Raw genomic sequence first — 14,824 nt, 5'->3', positions numbered from 1 at the left:
GTGGTCTGATTAGATTGATAAGTTTGAATTGTATAAAGGTAATTTACAATGAAATAGAGAGTTTCAGGGTATTTATATATTTTATATCTTGATGAGTACTGACAAATAATGGACCCTTTCACAGCCGACATCACTAAATGTATGTGTGTGCATGTTGGCAATGGAAGTTGAGTTTTGCCCCAGCCATTCAGAAGAGTCAACAAGCCTTAAACATTAAATCAAAATTGTTGCCAGCATCAAAATGGCTCGTTATTGCATGTTTGGTTGTCAGAATCGATAGTCTGACTCTGATTCTACTGTAATTTGACAAGTTCACAACCATGTTTCAGTTTAACGAGTCACCGTGTTAACTGGTACCTCAACTTAATGTGTCACAGTTGCTTGTTGCAACAGCAGCTGTTAAAAACATGAACAGAACATGTAGGTGTTTTCAAAATGCCTTCTGTTTTACCATAGTCAATTTTAAATACATTCTTATCTGTGTGTATTACCTATGCTGACAAGTTACTATGAGCAACCATGGACACATTTGGCTGAAAGTCACCATGTATCACGGTCACTTTTGAGAAATATTGGTGCAGTCTATGGCTGCAAGCTTTAAAATGTGTTGACTACCACTGGACTGAGGACATGATCAAAAATTCTCAACAGAAGCAGATTTCATGTTTGCATAATGCTCTGAGATATGCTAAAATATATGCTACAGTTCTCTTTTAGGATGTAATGTTGGCGTTTTTAGTTTGTTAATAACAACCCAAGGCTCATACATAGTAGCCTTGTGTACTAGTCTTTGGCTAAGACAGTTTTTGGATTTCAAGACAGAAAACTCAGAGTCTGTGTCATGGTATTTGACAGATAATGTAGTTGTTAGCATCTGGAGACTTGTGTGCTGGTAATTTCTTGCTGGTGTACACGCTAGCTTTCTCCACCAAATCTGACCACTGATTATTGGGCCACATTGGTGGTTAATGCCTTTGCATAGCTTTACAAGCTATTGCACTGCGCCACGCTTCTGTTGCCGTATTGCGTGCACACCCTTGCGTACGCCATCATAATTTACAAACTGTAAAAGGGTCTTCAGGATGTTTAAATATTTGAATGGTTGATTATTAGGTAAATTGTATCAACATAGATGCTAATGCAGTGTCATGTGGCACAATGGCCAGTGTGGTCTGTGGTCCCAGTTTTGTTTTTATGACATAAATAAACACATGAACTCATATGCACACACACAATTAAGAGGGTCACCAGTACACATACACATAGTAATGGTTTAGCAGAAGGCAGAAAGGAAGGAGACTGTTAGCTAGCTAGCAAACATGGATGTAAACAATGCAGGCTCCAAAATGTTAAATACTTTTTTTTAAAATACGGCTTTGCAAATGTTTTACAAGGAGAAGCATTACATTCAACACTTTGTTAGGCCTCAAGGATAAACACAATGTATCTTTGTTAGAAATTAATTAATATAAATGCAGTTTTGTTTGTTTACTAGAAAACTCCACAGGGCACCTTTAATGGTTCAATCATACTGTATGTAATTGCCTACAGGTTTAGTATTTAAAACTGAAATATTAATGAATTGGTTTGTTTTTTTGTCTGCCATGTGTAGGTGAAAGTAAACATAGTTGGTGAAGTGGTGGACCAGGGTACGACTGATCTGGGCATCGACGACTTTGGCTTCTCTCCTCATGCTTCCATTTACTCAATGCGCCCTGATGTGAGATGTATCATCCACATACATACCCCCGCTACAGCTGCTGTAAGTACGCTCCAGGCCGATATTAAATGAGCTTCATCTTAATCTAAGCTGCTGTTAAATGCTTATTTTGCACCAGAGGAAAAGGCTGAGTTAAAAGCAGCCCCCCTGCTACTTATTTTAGATGCAGACCCTGTAACACGCTTTTACCATTTCCTTTGAAGCTCGGCTGTAAAATGCACAGCACATGATTAACATCGCTGTGTTAAGTTTTATTTGTGCCTTATAACAAAAAAACAAAAAAGTGCCTCTATTTATATGTTTGTGCGTCACAGTCTTACTTGCTTTTATCCCTTGTTAACAGGTGTCCTCGATGAAGTGTGGAATCCTGCCCATTTCCCAGGAGGCTTTGCTTCTGGGAGATGTGAGCTGCTTTGGTTACCATGGCAGCCTGGATAATAAAGAGGAGAAGGTGGAGTTTCAGAAAGCTCTGGGCCCTACTGCCAAGGTACTGTCAAACCAAGGGACTCCATTAGTGACAGGCTCACTTTCTCATGGGACAGAGTGGGCTTTCAACTCGTCATGAGTTATTATATTACACTGTATGCACAAGTGGTTGTATGAAGGATATTTGAACCTGTTGGATGGTAAATGTTAGTGATTTAATACATTTGCATACAGTTTAATATATGGAAGTAAAGTATGTTACACACATGTATCTTTCATCTAAATTTTAGTTTTGTATTAAGTGTTTTCCACTCAACTGCTCAACCATTTATATACATTAAGGGAACAGAATAATTTAAACACCTTTTAATACAATAGCTTGACATTTTGGGAAATATGCCTATTTGCTTTAATTGCTGAAAGTTTAATGAGATGCTTGATAGTACTCTCATATCTGTCTGCTAAACATAAAGCTATAGCTGGGAGGCATAAAGACTATGAGCAAGAGGGACCAGCTAGCCCAGCTCTGTCCGAAGGTAAAAAAAATAAAAATCTGCCTGGGTTTTTGTCCCAAACTATGTCTTGGCTTGTTGCAGGGACTTCCTGAGTCCAGAGTTTTGTCGCCGTGAGGTTGGCAGGTAATCAGTGGAGAGTCATAATCGCACTTAAAACAACACTTACCTTTCTGGAAATTTTACGCTTTTCTTTGTTTAGGTTAAAATGCTATTAATAAGCTGAGGGCACACTAAAATGTAAGTGAATTCCACCAGAGATACAAACTCATAATTATACCATTCTCACATAGTTCTAAGAAATCTCTGACCAATCATTGCATTCGGGTCGAATGCAGCTTCATCCTGAGCTAAAAAGGGACGAGATGGTCGCAGAGTTTCTGCTGGACAGGTATTTTTAGTTTGCCTCTAATGACACATAGGCTATAACATTATATATGACTCCTCTTCTTCTCTTCCCTTGGCGTGCTACACTCGCTCTCCTCTTCCATGTATCTAACATTACCTTGCCAACGCCTACGTCTATCATAGACGTAATGAGGACGTAATGGAGGAGGGGGGAGTAGGCCTTTGGAGGGAGGCGGGAGTTGTGGATGTTCAAATTTTTCTAAGTCCTGTGGGAAATGCAATCAATCAATCAATTTTATTTATAAAGCCCAATATCACAAATCACAATTTGCCTCACAGGGCTTTACAGCATATGACAACCTTTGTCCTTTGGACCCTCACAGCGGATAAGGAAAAACTCCCCAAAAAAACCCCTTTAACAGGGAAAAAAAAACAGTAGAAACCTCAGGAAGAGCAACTGAGGAGGGATCCCTCTTCCAGGACGGACAGACGAGCAATAGATGTCGTACAGAACAGATCAACATAATAAATTAACAGTAAACTGTATGACACAATGAGACAGAGAGAGAGAGACAGACAGGGAGAGATGCAGGACAGACAGTAATGACAGTAGCTTACAACAACATTAATGAAAGTAATAATAAATTAATAATAATATATTAATATCTGATAGTATACATGTGTGACAATAACCATATGTGTATAATAACAGTAGAAGTATGACTAATGATAACAGCAGCAGCAGGGGGCATCTGGCAGGACCACGGCAGCAGCACAACCACACACGTCACACTATCCAGGCACCACTGCAATACGAGTTAACCTGAGAGACAGTGGAGCACAAAGGCTCTGGAGAAGAAGCCGAGTTAGTGACATCCAGAATGGCCGAGTTAGCAAGATGCAGTAATAGGACACGAGAGAGAGAGAGAGAGAGAGAGAGAGAGAGAGAGAGAGAGAGAGAGAGAGAGAAGGAGAGAAGGTGCCCGGTGTATTATAGGGGGTCCTCCGGCAGACTAGGCCTAAGTCAGCCTAACTAAGGGCTGGTACAAGGCAAGCCTGAGCCAGCCCTAACTATAAGCTTTATCAAAGAGGAAAGTCTTAAGTCTAGTCTTAAATGTGGAGACGGTGTCTGCCTCCCGGACCGAAACAGGAAGATGATTCCACAGGAGAGGAGCCTGATAGCTGAAGGCTCTGGCTCCTGATCTACTTTTGGAGACTTTAGGGACCACGAGTAACCCTGCATTTTCAGAGTGCAGTGTTCTGGTGGGATAATATGGCACTATGAGCTCTCTAAGATATGACGGAGCTTGGCCATTTAGAGCTTTATAAGTTAACAGTAGGATTTTAAATTCAATTCTGGATTTTACAGGGAGCCAGTGCAGAGAAGCTAAAACAGGAGAAATATGATCACGTTTCTTAGTTCCTGTTAGTATACGCGCTGCTGCATTCTGAATTAGCTGGAGAGTTTTTAAGGACTTACTACAGCTACCAGATAATAGGGAGTTACAATAATCCAGCCTTGAGGTAACAAAAGCGTGGACCAATTTTTCTGCATCTTTTCGGGTCAGGATAGGCCTAATTTTCGCAATATTATGCAGATGAAAAAATGCAGTCCGTGAGGTTTGTTTTAAATGAGAATTAAAAGACAAATCTTGATCAAATGTCACTCCGAGGTTTCTTACGGTAGTGCTAGAGGCCAGAGCAATGCCATCTAGAGAAACTATGTCATCAGATAAAGAGTCTCTGAGTTGTTTCGGGCCAAGAACAATAACTTCAGTTTTGTCTGAATTTAACATCAGGAAATTGGTGCTCATCCAGGTTTTTATGTCTTTAAGGCAATTATGAAGTTTAGTTAATTGATTACTTTCTTCTGGCTTCATAGATAAATACAACTGTGTATCATCCGCATAACAATGGAAATTTACAGAGTGATTTATAATGACGTTACCCAAAGGAAGCATATATAGAGTAAATAGGATTGGTCTGAGCACAGAACCTTGCGGAACTCCAAAACAAACTTTAGTACGTAAGGATGACTCATTATGAACGTGAACGAACTGAAAATGATCAGATAAATAAGATTTAAACCAGCTTAGTGCAGAACCTTTTAGGCCAATTAAAAATGCAAGAATGCAAGAAAAGTAAGTGTAGCTTTAAACCCCATGAAAAATGTCAACCTGATTTTGTTGTACCGATTAAACAAACAAGATAGAGCTTGTTAATAAGTTAGCTTCAGAGCTGATGGTAGCTACAAGTCTTTATGCTAAACTAACCTAACCAGCTGCTGTCTGCAGCTTTATATTTTAGACAGATATGACAGTGGCTTCAATCTGCTCATCTAACTCTCAGAAAGCAAATAATCATATTAGGGCTGATTTAAAGTTGCACATAGGCTCTAGGCATGTTCTTGTGTGCATTTATACTTGTGTGGTGGTGTGTCAGTGCCAAAACACTAGTTGGCGGTGGGGTGTCTATACCACTTTAAGTTTCTGTGAAGTGCATTTAAGTTAAATTGATTCAACTAATACACAAAAAAAACATGGCTTAATAGTGACCATATTAAACATAAGTACAAAATCCAGCTCCATTATAACACAAGGTTTACAGACCAAACAACTGTCTCATGCTAGACACGTTTTCCCCTCATATACAGCATGCTAACATTATTAGCATAAGCCTGTGACATTTCCCATTGCAGAAATTAGCCTAGCAGCTAGCAGACTTTTCCCTCTACTCATATAAAGCTGAGTTAAATCACACACAAGACTAAAAATGCTTTTTTGTTGTGGTTTTCCAATTAACTGATTATCTGTGAAATAAAAGTAGGATAAATAAAAGCTTTGTTTCAACTGAGGGGAATAGTTTTCAGTTTGCAGAAATAAGCAGGAAGTCTGCAAAGCTGACAGAAATATCAGAAATATAAACCCGGCATTACTCATTTCCATAGATGACAGATAGTATCAGCAGAGATTGTATCAGTACATGTGTCGTGTATGTTGATAAGGGAATATTTGCTAGTTAATGCACACATTAATGAAGGTACGTAAGCATATCTGGATATGCATTGTATTAGCTCAGATGGATTTGTTTAGTGTATCATGGTGATGAAAGCGTTACCTGTGTTTTTCAGGTGATGATCCTGAGGAATCATGGGCTGCTGGCTTTGGGAGAAACAGTAGAAGAGGCTTTTCACTACGTGTACCACTCACAGCAGGCTTGTGAAATCCAGGTAAAAGCTAAATTTCCCGTTGCTACCTCTTCCTGGTAATGACACGTAATTGCAGTGTTTGGGTCAGAGCAATCTCTGAACTTAAATGTGGCCTTGGTTCACTTTTTTACACATTTATAAGCTAACTACATTGAATGAATCGCTTATATAATTTTTCCCATTTCACCTGTCGCAGTCTCGTTCATTTCTTCCACGAATGAGTCAGACTCCGTTGCAAATGGCAAAGTATTACTGCAGTGCCTGAAAGGGAAGCAAAGCTGATGTCTAACATACAGAATGTTTGAACAAAGCTAAGTCAAATATGTGCTAGAGAGCACCGTTCACAGTCAGAGCCAGGTGGAACCCTGCAGTGTTTTTGAGAAACTCCTGTTGCTTTGTATCGGGCAGGCAGTCGGGTTGTTTTTTCATCATCCTGCTGTGTCTGGACTGTATTTGTTTTTCTATTGTTTCTGACTGATATTGACAGCCCAGCTGACATATAATTACAATTCCTTAGGAATGAAAATTCTGCTCTATCTTAGAAGGGAAAATATTTAACATTCTGAAATTAATGTTCTCTGTCTAAGCAAGTTTTGACATGGCAGAATTATAATTAATGCATGAGGGAAAACCGTTAAATAATAATTTGGCTTTTAACTTCAAATGTAAAAATTGTGTATGCTAGAATAATTTTGTTGTCTGCGTTTAGGTGAATGTTTTGAGATGTACAACCGTGGACAACCTGGTGCTCTTGGACGGGGAGAAGCTTAAACCCCTGACCCAGGGAGTGGCCACTGCCGGGCATGTGTTGGACAATGAGGTCAAGTGGAAAGTGGGCGAGGCCGAGCTTGAGTCCCTCATGAGGATGCTGGACAACCTGGTGAGTGAACCCTGACCTGTGCCTTTTACCCATGATGCCTTGAGTTTCCTGTTACAGGCGTTTCCTCGGGAAGTCTCTGACTAGAGAACAGATACATTTTTGTTCATCTTATCTGAAAAGGATTTGTGTAATTGGATCATAGTGTCTGATGGTAGCTGTCACTGCAGTTACAGATACTCATGTAATTATTGTCAGATTGTCAATTTTTTTTGTCCGTGGCGAAGATACAGTCTGCTGCTCTTGTTTCACCTTAAAGATTTCTGTGCTGTTCTGCTCTGCTGGCAGTTTAATCCCCGCTATACCGACCGCACTGCTAATGACTGTCCCTGACATGTTCTGTGGACACAGAAGATGTCAGACTGTGTCTGTTTGAGTGGGCTTCTCGCTAACAACTGTGGCTGGAGTGGGCTGCAGCTGTGTTAGACCTGTGTGATCGTAGCCCGCCCACCCCTCTCAATCATAGCTTCCAGATGGTGAGGCGTGCTGTGGGCAGTCGCAGCCACACAGACCACACAGTCACTTAGTGTAAGGACTCTAGTGTACTCAATTTGGAAATCAGATTTGGCATTTTCTCCAAGACTGTTTAGTATGGCGCTGGGTGCAAATGCCAGTACACTCACTGCAACAGGAGGTCTGTCTGTCCATGCCAGAGGCTAGGGTTTGCTGATTGTGGTGGACACAATAATGATCTCTGTGCATGCCTAACTTGATTAACAGGATGTTTTCTCTAATCTGGGCAACTTGAAAGATGGTAACCGATACAGACCAGGTGCTTTCTGCTTTAATCAGTGCAGTGTATATGTTAATTAAGCCTGTACACCCCAATAGTGTTACTAATCACAACATTTGGAAACTGTGCTTTGGGTGGCAGTGAACAATCCTGTGAATAAATGATGGCTTGCTCACACTGTGGCGATCAAAGCCCAACGCAGGGATCATTTTTGGTGGCAAACTTGTCATATTGCCTGCAAGAAAATGCCAATTTTGATTTTGATTGTAGTGCTGTACTGCCAGCTTCAGACTGCACTCTGCACCCGCTGCGAGTTCCCATCAGTTTTCTAGTTGTCTCTGTTGTCTTTGATGTATTGTTAACAACACACTGCTTTAAACCAAAGTTCTATCTTTTCCCTCTGAAACTGGGCACATCTGCAAAAACGCTGTTTGTATATACAGCGTTGTTTAAATATTTAGAAGCATTGTGTGAGTGGATCTTGGGTGGCCCGTGCATCCTTTGAATTTTCTATCTTTTGTAGTTGATGTTTCTTATTTAATGGATTGTGAGGGAACAGTGGGAAATACTGCACACAATATCACCTCTGTCAAGAAAAGCTGCTCAGCAAGTATGCTGGAATAATGTTTTTTCCCTTTGTGTGACCTTCTAGGGATACAGAACAGGCTACTCTTACAGGAACCCCATCGTCCGTGAAAAACCGCGCTCTAAGAACGACGTGGAGATCCCTGCCACCGTGTCTGCTGTGCCATCAGAGGACAATGAGCTGGGTTTGCGCAGCCCCTTCAAGTTTATGGCGCAGAAACAGCAGAGAGAAAGGACCCGGTGGCTCAACTCACCCAACAGCTACTTGAGGGTCAATGTTCCTGAACATTCACCCAGCGGGGATGTCAGCCCCAGGACCAAGACCATGGTGCGTTGATTTTCATGTCAAGCTGTAACAAATTTAATCATCTAGCTCTGACTGTTCTGGTCTGAGGGGAATCATGAGCTCAGGAGCTGCCATTTCTTTGTATTACCCTGCCCTCTTGTGGCCAGTTTGAGAAATACCACTTTTACTATTATTTGAAGTTCTCACCACAATTTGTACTTTGTACCCTGTTTGTTTCTTTCTCTCAGTGGATGAAGTCTTCAGAGCCAGGCAATAGTGTCGGCACACCGATAAAGATTGAAGATCCCAACCAGTTTGTCCCACTTAACACTGATCCCACAGAGGTTTTGGACAAGAGGAACCGGGTCAGTTGAAACATCACGTTTTTCACACAGCACTGCCTCTGCATGCTGTAAATCTCAACACCAAAGACACACAAAAATCCTTATTGCCTGCACTGTACCATGATTGGAGTGTCTCTTACAAAATCACACCCAGTTTTAAGCTTAAATATTAACTATTTAAACATTCAATTTCCTTTGACATACAGCATAGAAAATTGACAGTAGACTTGCTTTTCAGTAAATTGATGCTGATTAATATGTTCTGACAAGTGGGGCTGCAAATCAATTAATCTGCCATTTTTATTCTCAATTAGTCATGTCTCAAGGGCTGTACCTGACTGTCAGTCCAATCAGATTCCTGTTCAATACAAATATTCGACTATTTGTTCTTTTTTTATTATAAAGTTTGAGAGTCTGAAGAGGGTTTGGTGGGATGTTTAGGGTGACAGAGACGTTCACGTACTATAGTAAACAAGCCAAGTAGCCCTCAGAGCTAATACATGCCAACTATGGTTACGACAGATCGGAAACGTGCAACATTTTTTACCAACACCACATGGTAAAAAGCCACAGCTGCCTGGACCTGAGATCAGCATGAAAGCGAGGAGTGCTCACTTTGTAGCTAAATGTAGGGACTGAAATGTCCCCAGTAGTACATTGCACATTGACTGACCCAAAGAAAAAAATGCTTGACTTGAAATATCGTAGTCTACTGAGGGGGTCTTCAAGTGATGAATCTTCGACTTTCAGGGGGGAGCCCTGCATGTCTTCATTAGATTTTCCCACAGCTCAAGTAAAAATAGTCGCCAAAATAGTTGTCCAACCCCCCCAAAATTTTCAGTTTACTGTCGTATATATAACAAAAGTATCAAACTCACAACTGAAAAGCTGTACCCAGCAAACTTTTTGTTGAAAATGACAAAAACGATATTTAGAATTGTTTCCACTGTTTTTATGTTGACCAATTAAATGATCAAGTGCCTAATCATTGCAGCTCTAACTGAAGAAAATCCCTCTATAGCAGCAGCAAAAATGCATTTCTACAGAATCGATCATTAAGCTTGATGGATTGAGGAACTTTACTGTAATTTGCTGTGTTGTTGAGTGTTTTTAGAAGTATGTTTGACACACCTTATGTTGGCAGGTGTAGTATAACATTATGATATTGTACTGTATGTAAAAGATTCCTGAACCAAGTTTCATCTGATTTTGTTCAGATAAAAGAGCAGCACAGAGGTGACCTGATGACGGCCGGACCAAAATCTCAGTTACTAGCAGGCATTGTTGTCGACACCGTAAAAGGACCCGTGAGTATATTTACCATTTGTAAAAAATGATGAAGTCACAGGTGCAACCACACTGCATGATATACAATGTGTCACTGTATATATTTTTCCCAGTTGCTTTAGCACATTTTCTAAAACACTGCTGCAGTTGTTAAACCACTAAGATGAATCACCATGCCTGTTTATACTGAGCATTACAACACTTTTGTCCTGCAAAAGGCGATCAGTCACTCAAGATGTTAAACTCAAAAGGAAATAACTTCATCAAGGTTCTCATCATTGCCACAAAAAGAGAGCCAAAAAGGACAAAACGATTTTGCACACCCAAATCAGTGAGGATGTTCCGCATAGACATTTTAGCTGTGCGTTCTACAGTGTGCAATAGTCCTCCAGTTTCACGGTTTCGTCCTTTGTCCCCAGTGACTGTCAGTCAATTTACAGGATTAACAACAGGTGGACCGAGTAGCTGCAGGCAGTCAGAGTCGTCCTCAGACCTGCCACCCTGAACACCTCATAGGGCCCCTTCCGTACACTAAATCCCATAAGTCTGTCAACCAAAAACAAAACTAAACATCTGTTTACAAAACTATAATGCACAGATAATACAAGAAAACAGATAGAAACGTATATTAATGTGATCTATATAAGGAATTCTACAAGAATTTCCAAACATGTTAGGATAGACAAATGTTGACGGCAACTAACTGCGTCTGTGTAACAGAAGACGCCAACACTGTGTCTCTTTATCTAAGCACTGAAACAAGTTTCATCGACTTTGATGACAGAGGCTAATGCAATGCATCACTGGATCAAATGAAGATTATCCGCACTTGTACTTAAGAGTTCTGAATGAAAGCACCCAGAAATGCATTTACTGTTGTGAGACCAAGGAAGAATAGATGTGAGCGCTGCACACAGGATTTGGAGAAACGGTGCTTTTCATTTCCCTGAAGCAACTGGAAAAAATTGTAAACATAAATGTATAACCAATTTTGATTTAACCATGGCAGCGACCACTTTTATGTACTGCAAAAAGCATTACATCAGGTTTTCATAATGTCTCTTTATTCTCCGCTGTCAATCAGGCTTTCATCATCGAGGACGAGGAGCAGACTCGCTCTCTTCCCCCTAACCCTTTCAATGAGCTCACAGAAGCGGAGCTGGAGGAATACAAGAGCGAGGTAGAGAGAAAGCAGCAAGGCCAAGAAGGTAGTCAATCTGTTTCTTTACAATGACAAAGCCTTAAAGGGAAACACCACCTGAATTAGGAGTGCCAAAATGTTATTTCCGTGGCCCAGGAAAGTTCAGTCAATATTTGTGAACATGAGCTATTCTCTCTCAAAGACAGAAACCAGATTGAAGTCTAAAACAAGTGATGTCATCAGGTATAAAGTCTGAATGTTTGTTTGCTTATTTATGCCCAAATGAGCCTTTTATTTAATTGTAAAGAGCTTGACTTGAAGTTAATGAAGGTAAATTGATGCCTCTCTGAATATTCCCTTGGATGCTCTCAGTGCCATCTAAAACAGCTGTCCTAATTCATTGTCTATGGCGCAGCTCCAAACTTTGTACTTGATGACATCACAAACAGCGCGCTAGCTTTTGGATTTGGGAGAGAGTTGTTTATGTTTGCTAATATTTTTGGACAGGCCATAGGAGTAACATGTCAATTCTTAAAATGTTGTAGTTCCCCTTTAAAGTGCACAATTGCTATTTAGAGGCACAGAAAACCCTCTGCTTAATCTAATCCCACTTGGGTTTACACAAGCTCATATCTGACATCATCCCATGTAGATTATGAGTGTATGATGTTTTGAAGTTAATCCTCTATGGTCCCAGAGGTCATGAAAGAAATCGAGATGGAGAGACAAAGCTAATCTCGTTTTAACAGCAATCTCTGACTTCACCAAGCAAAGCTAAAAAGAATCTGTTAAAATAAAGTTTAGGACACATTATATCTGAAGAATTATGAATCAAAAAGAACTTGTTTGACCGTTAATTAAAAGGACACATTAGACATTATTGCGTGGATTGCAGTTACTTGATGTCTTGGTGATTATTTGTATCTGAAGCTTAATTGTAGTTTTTTAACGTTCCAAAAGTTTGCTGCACTCGTTACATCAACATAAAAGCAGACTCATTAGCCCATAGTCCAGGAAATTAATTAGTTCAGTCAGAGTGCTGGGTGCAGCCTGGAGGAAACGTTGGAACTACGTTCACTGAAATGAGGATATTCCTGCAAAAATGCCCGCAGGAGAAAAATGTCAGTCCATGGTTTCACTCATCCGCTGAGTTGTGAAGTCAGCTCACAGGGATGGTGAGAGATGAGCTGCAAAGACATCAGTCTTGTCAAACTACTCAGGCACTGGTTATGACTGCAGACAAGGAAAAAAATGTGTGCAGAAGGGAACATTTCTACAGCTGTGTATCAGAGTAGCACCTTTGTTTTTCACTATCACAATAACGTGTCAGTCTCAGAACACAGCAGCTAATAGAGATTATACAATGTAGTAGTGTTGTTAAACCAGACTAGCTTTCATTGTTTACTGTTTTTATTTACAATGCTAGACACATTGATGTGGGGATGGCAATGGCTGACCCTTTATCTAGCACCATCTTGAGATTTTAAGTGAAACCTCTTGACAACTTTTGAATGGATCGCCAGAAAAATTTGGTCCAGACATTCATGTCCCCCCTCTGGATGAATCACTTTGGTGAGCCCTTAAAGCTCTAGTGTGTATGATTCAGTGGCATCTAGCAGTGAGGTTGCAGATTGCAACAAGCTGAAACGTTTCTCATTTGCCAAACGTATAGGAGAACTATACTGGCCACTGCAAAAATACGAATGGCAGTATCTAGAGCCAGCTTTTGGCTTGTTCGTTCTGGGCTACTGTAGAACATGGCGAAATCTGTGTAGATACAGAGCCTGTACACATGCTGCGTCTTTAACCGCCAGTAAAATGTGAGGTCAGGCGCTGGGTGCTACTCTTGTGCCTAGGTTGTGTCTGAGGTTGCTAAGCAGCCTCAACAAGCACTGTATCATAGTATATTTATCCGAAATCCTGAGTGCAGAGCTGATCTTCTTTCAGGCGCTGTTTGTGTGCAGGCCTATTGTCTGTGAGAAAGATGTAAAGCTCTGGCAGTCCTGCACTAAAATGATTAACTTCTTCATATTTATCACAGACTCATATTTACAGATGAAAGGAAAGATATCTGCTGGCTGTGATTGGTTGTTCCTCATCATATAACATGCAGTGTGTGCTGCTGCGTTCCAAAACATCAGGAACGCTCAAAATGCGCAAGAACATGTGCGTGTTGCCCTGGCGTTTGAGCGCTCCTGCCGTGTGTCTACATTGAAAACAATGGATTTGAGGGCACAAAAAATGCGGCATGTGTATGGCCCCAAAAACAGCTCATTCTAAGGTTATGAAAACGCAATAATTCTTAATTTCAGGTCATTATACACAAATGAAATATGTCATACATAGTCATGAATACTAAATTCTATTTCTTACAATATATTCCCCTAAATCCTACACATTGGATCTGTAACTTTTCATCTAGCACCACTGTCAGGTCAAAAATTAAGTTTTTTTTTTTTTTTTTAATTTCTTTTAATTTATTTACATTCACAGCGGCCTCAGCCATATTTGTGTTAAGTGCTATAAACAAATGTTAGCATGCTAACACTGAATGCATTTTTCATGCTAAATAGTTTATTTTGCTTTGATTTCACTTAATTATTAGACTAGTTTCCAAATTGTCTTGCATCCCAAGATGTTTGTTTTCACATACATACACTTAAATACAAAAAAACAACTACAACAACACCAAAAAGACAAAACCATGCTATACTACATATCACATAAGACATTACAAGAGTGGATGCAGTACAAACATTCACACAGGTACACTGAGGCCTGATGGATTGAGGACCAAAACACTTAATTTTGGGACATCAGTATATTAGCATTGTCCTGAGCATGCTAGCATGCTGACCTTAAAGGCCCAGACACACCAAACTGACATTTAAGAACTAGTGGCGATGTAGGCTGACTGTTGTGTTGCCTTGTGGCGTCTGTGTCTCAACCAAAAAGTTGCACTTGAACACACCGCAAAGACAGCAGCCAACGGCCAATTAGCACGCACGTTCTGAATGTGCGTGAGAGGAAATAACTTTCCATACCAGCAGGTGGCAGTACTCTGTATTCATCTAGTTCGCCTCACTCACACGAACATACCAGTGTTAATGAACGAATGACCTCTGATGACTTTAATCCTTTTACAGAAGATGATGATGCCACTGATGCAGATGCAGATGAGATGACGACATTTGATGGCTCTACTATCTCTCTTTCTCTCTCTCCCGTGATGACGCCAGCTAAAGAAGGTAATTAGCTAGTCAACAGGCACTGAAATTATGATTTGAAATTGTTAGCAATAGCTGCCGCTTGTGTCTGTTTAATGTCCATCTGGTGTAATTAGTAAAAAGCATTGTG

At 40.4% G+C, this 14,824-nt stretch overlaps 1 protein-coding gene across 3 annotated transcripts in view; it reads left to right on the top strand.

Moving 5' to 3' along the window:
- The window catches only part of LOC117248482 (gamma-adducin), a 30,690-nt gene that overhangs the window by 14,109 nt on the left and 1,757 nt on the right, over nucleotides 1-14,824 (top strand). For all 3 annotated transcript variants that reach the window (XM_033613609.2, XM_033613610.2, XM_033613608.2), the window contains exons 6-14: nucleotides 1,613-1,762; nucleotides 2,064-2,207; nucleotides 6,137-6,235; nucleotides 6,924-7,094; nucleotides 8,477-8,737; nucleotides 8,944-9,060; nucleotides 10,257-10,346; nucleotides 11,411-11,534; nucleotides 14,614-14,715. In XM_033613609.2, coding sequence (XP_033469500.1) covers nucleotides 1,613-1,762; nucleotides 2,064-2,207; nucleotides 6,137-6,235; nucleotides 6,924-7,094; nucleotides 8,477-8,737; nucleotides 8,944-9,060; nucleotides 10,257-10,346; nucleotides 11,411-11,534; nucleotides 14,614-14,715 — 1,258 coding nt within the window. The remainder of the gene's footprint in view (nucleotides 1-1,612; nucleotides 1,763-2,063; nucleotides 2,208-6,136; nucleotides 6,236-6,923; nucleotides 7,095-8,476; nucleotides 8,738-8,943; nucleotides 9,061-10,256; nucleotides 10,347-11,410; nucleotides 11,535-14,613; nucleotides 14,716-14,824) is intronic.

This window comes from Epinephelus lanceolatus, chromosome 17, assembly GCF_041903045.1.
Source record: "Epinephelus lanceolatus isolate andai-2023 chromosome 17, ASM4190304v1, whole genome shotgun sequence".
Taxonomy (NCBI): Eukaryota; Metazoa; Chordata; class Actinopteri; order Perciformes; family Serranidae; genus Epinephelus; species Epinephelus lanceolatus.
The sequence above is the reverse complement of the archived record's forward strand: the minus strand, read 5'-3'. Positions and strand labels throughout refer to the sequence as shown.